The sequence below is a fragment of the Austrofundulus limnaeus genome, unplaced genomic scaffold (genome assembly GCF_001266775.1).
Source record: "Austrofundulus limnaeus strain Quisiro unplaced genomic scaffold, Austrofundulus_limnaeus-1.0 Scaffold0, whole genome shotgun sequence".
NCBI lineage: Eukaryota > Metazoa > Chordata > Actinopteri > Cyprinodontiformes > Rivulidae > Austrofundulus > Austrofundulus limnaeus.
The window spans coordinates 763,126-766,297 of NW_013952402.1; the positions used below are offsets into that span (position 1 = coordinate 763,126).

Here is a 3,172-nt window from a genome sequence, read left to right on the forward strand (position 1 = left end):
ACACTTTGGGTCACAGATTGGAAGCAGTAGGTGGACATTTTTAGGTAAATGAATGAGTGTTGTGCACAGAGTTCAGATATGTGTGATTGTGTTCTTGTGTGTTTCAGAACGTGGAAAAGGAAGACAAAGACAGGCCATTTTAGGAGAACACCCATCATCCTACACTGATAACAGCTATGGTGAGATAAAGTCTCAAGAAACTCTGTCAATTTATTCAATGTAGCCACTTTATTTACTGGACTCAGAGGTGGAACCAGACACTTGCCCATCAGCACACCAGTGACCAAGTGTTAGGGCTTTCAGCATTTGGTCAAATTTAACTGAGTATTTTTCATAAATAATCAGAAAAATAGCCCATTTGTTGGCGTGGACTTAAAACCTAGACTGCAGACAGCCTACTGGCTCTTTATGTTTTGGCTTCAATATCTGGATTCCAATTTACCCTAAACACAGATTATGGTTGTATTTGTTGTTTCTGGTTTCTTTTTGGTGGATTTGATTTGATAATTAGTGGCTGCAGCTTTTGATTAGCTTTTTATTCACATTCAGTTTGAGTTATGAGATGTTGTTTGTGAAAGCCTGAATGAAGGGATGTTGATTGAGCTACATTCTGCTTGTCTCTGGAGGTCTAGCCTGCCCCCTGCTGCCTCTGCCCAGCAGCAGCAGGTACAAGCTGTCCTCAGTGGACRTTCCAGACATGGTGTCCTACCCGATGCCACAGCTGTCCTCCTCCTACTCTGGCCATGCTTCCAGCTCTGTAGCCATGGTGAGCGGCCTCCATCCATCCAAGATGAATTGCACTCGAATCTTCAACCTCTTCTGCCTCTACGGCAACATTGAGAAGGTAATTGTTCTCATATTTTGTACATGTTTTTACTATGTGAAACATGTCATTATAGTTTTTACACTGATTGTTGCTTTTTGCAAAGGTTGAAATGCACACAAAACCTAGGATCATTACAGTCAAACATATTTTCAGAGTCATGTTATGTCGATATAGAACTGTGTACTTGCTCTTTGTCCTTGAGGAGACAGCTGTTGTGTGTGTATTCATGTGTTTGTAGGTAAAGTTCATGAAGAGTGTTCCTGGTACAGCACTGGTAGAGATGGGAGATGAGTATGCTGTGGACAGAGCCATCACACACCTCAACAGCATCAAGCTGTTTGGAAAAAGACTCAATGTCTGGTGAGAATGACCAGTATTTAAAGATTAATGTGATGTTCTTGCTAACAGTTTCTGCATTAGACGGATATTTGTGGAAAATTCTGTGGTTGTCTGAAAGTTAAAATATGTAGATAGCATATACAGTATAGCATTTCTGGTTCAACCCAGACTCTACTGCAGGAATTTCCTCCTATTTCTGCTGAAATAACTGAATAAAATGTAAATGACAGTGATGCAAAGCTTTAAACATCAGCTTTGACATAAAGGAGTTGCTGTGATTATTTTTAAATTAAGCTGTTCTAAGATGAATACAATCCTCTTTGGCCTTAGCTGTGTTAACATTAGCATTTATCAGTCTGCAAATACCTTCTGCAAATGTCTGTAGACAAATTTAAATGAATCATGAACCTTCGTGACTTTGTCGTGTTTAGGTTATATTTCTGAGCATGTATGCTCTGGATATCTCTGTAGTTCAGTCTTGGGTTGAAACCGCTATGGTTGCGTTTTTTTTTGGTGTATTTTTTCCTAGGAATCAGATTTACCTTGTACATGTTTGATAAGACATCTAACAGGAGCTGTGCTGTGTTCAGTGTGTCCAAGCAGCACGCAGTGATCCCCAGTCAGGTGTTTGAGTTGGAGGATGGCAGCAGCAGCTATAAGGACTTTGCCATGACCAGGAACAACCGGTTTAGCAGCGCCGGTCAAGCCTCAAAAAACATCATCCAGCCCCCGTCTGCTGTGCTACACTACTACAACGTTCCTCCGTGTATATCACAGGATCATCTGCTCAAGGTGTGATTCCTCTGAGGAACTTATCTTTTAACTTCGACTGTAAAGATCTTTTTCCTTCTCCAGTGATAGTGATTATAAATTACTCCAACATGTACACTAATTTAGACACTGAACGACACAAAATATTTGAGGCTTTTATATTATGGGAAAAATGTCTGTCTGTCTGTCTGTCTGTCTGTCTGGTCTGTCTTGTCTGTCTTGTCTGTCTTGTCTATCTTGTCTATCTTGTCTGTCTTGTCTGTCTTGTCTGTCTGCATGTCTGCATATCTGCATGTCTGTATGTCTGTATGTCTGTCTTGTCTGTATGTCTGGTCTGTCTTGTCTGTCTGTCTGGTCTGTCTTGTCTGTCTGTCTTGTCTTGTTCTGTCTGTCTGTCTGTCTGTCTGTATCTATCTTACAGCTGCAGCCTTAGAAATTAAAGTGTCAACCCTATAAATTAAAGTGTAACTTACCCCCCCTGTGAAAAGATAACTCCGCCCCAAGGCGAAATTAGAAAAAGGCATTAAAGTGGGTAGGGGAGGGGGTGTGGGCGGGGAACAGGGTTTAGAGAGTGGAGGTGTGGCCAGGACGAGAGAACGTGACAGGCAGCTAGCATTAGCATAATTGATGCTACATGGAAAGTGACCACAGTATTGCAGACAGTTACATCTCTGAACGTCTGAGGTGGAGGATTTTCACCCCACACCAGCCTCGGACAGAGGAGGAGGAGCGCTCCGACAGCCTGACAGAAAAAAATAAAAGCACACAGCTGCTCACGATCGCTAGTTTAAATCAGGAATAAAAGTAGTTTACCTGTATAAAGAGCCCTAAAAATCCATAAATTTTGCAGAAAATCCATACAACTTGCACCCCGGGGCGGGCGCTGTGGACATGAAAGCTTTTCCTGCGGAGCAGGAGGAAAGGAGAGGGGGAAAAGTAACTTATAGCGGCAGAACAGGTTGGAAGACGGCTGTTTGATGTTATTTATTGTTTTTTTAAATCATCCTATAGGCTCTGGCATGTTAGATAAATTTGAAAATGAGGTTTTTAAAATATCCTTAAGACTTGAAAAAATCCGTGAGATTGCTCTTTACGTCCGTATACCTGCAAAATGATGTCAAATCCTTATAATTTACAGACAATCTGTATAAGTTGCTGCCTTATGCTACGTTCACACCAAACGCGTTTTGAGCGGCCAAAAAGCGCAAAACGTCTCTCACTGGACGCTCTATGTTC

General features: G+C 41.7%; 1 protein-coding gene across 1 annotated transcript in view; it reads left to right on the forward strand.

Annotated features, from left to right (window-relative positions):
- LOC106514005 (heterogeneous nuclear ribonucleoprotein L-like) overlaps positions 1–3,172 on the forward strand; it is a 30,713-nt gene that overhangs the window by 22,434 nt on the left and 5,107 nt on the right. Inside the window, exons 8-11 of the mRNA XM_014003116.1 lie at positions 108–179; positions 627–844; positions 1,065–1,186; positions 1,756–1,957. Of these exons, the coding sequence (XP_013858570.1) occupies positions 108–179; positions 627–844; positions 1,065–1,186; positions 1,756–1,957 (614 nt within the window). The remainder of the gene's footprint in view (positions 1–107; positions 180–626; positions 845–1,064; positions 1,187–1,755; positions 1,958–3,172) is intronic.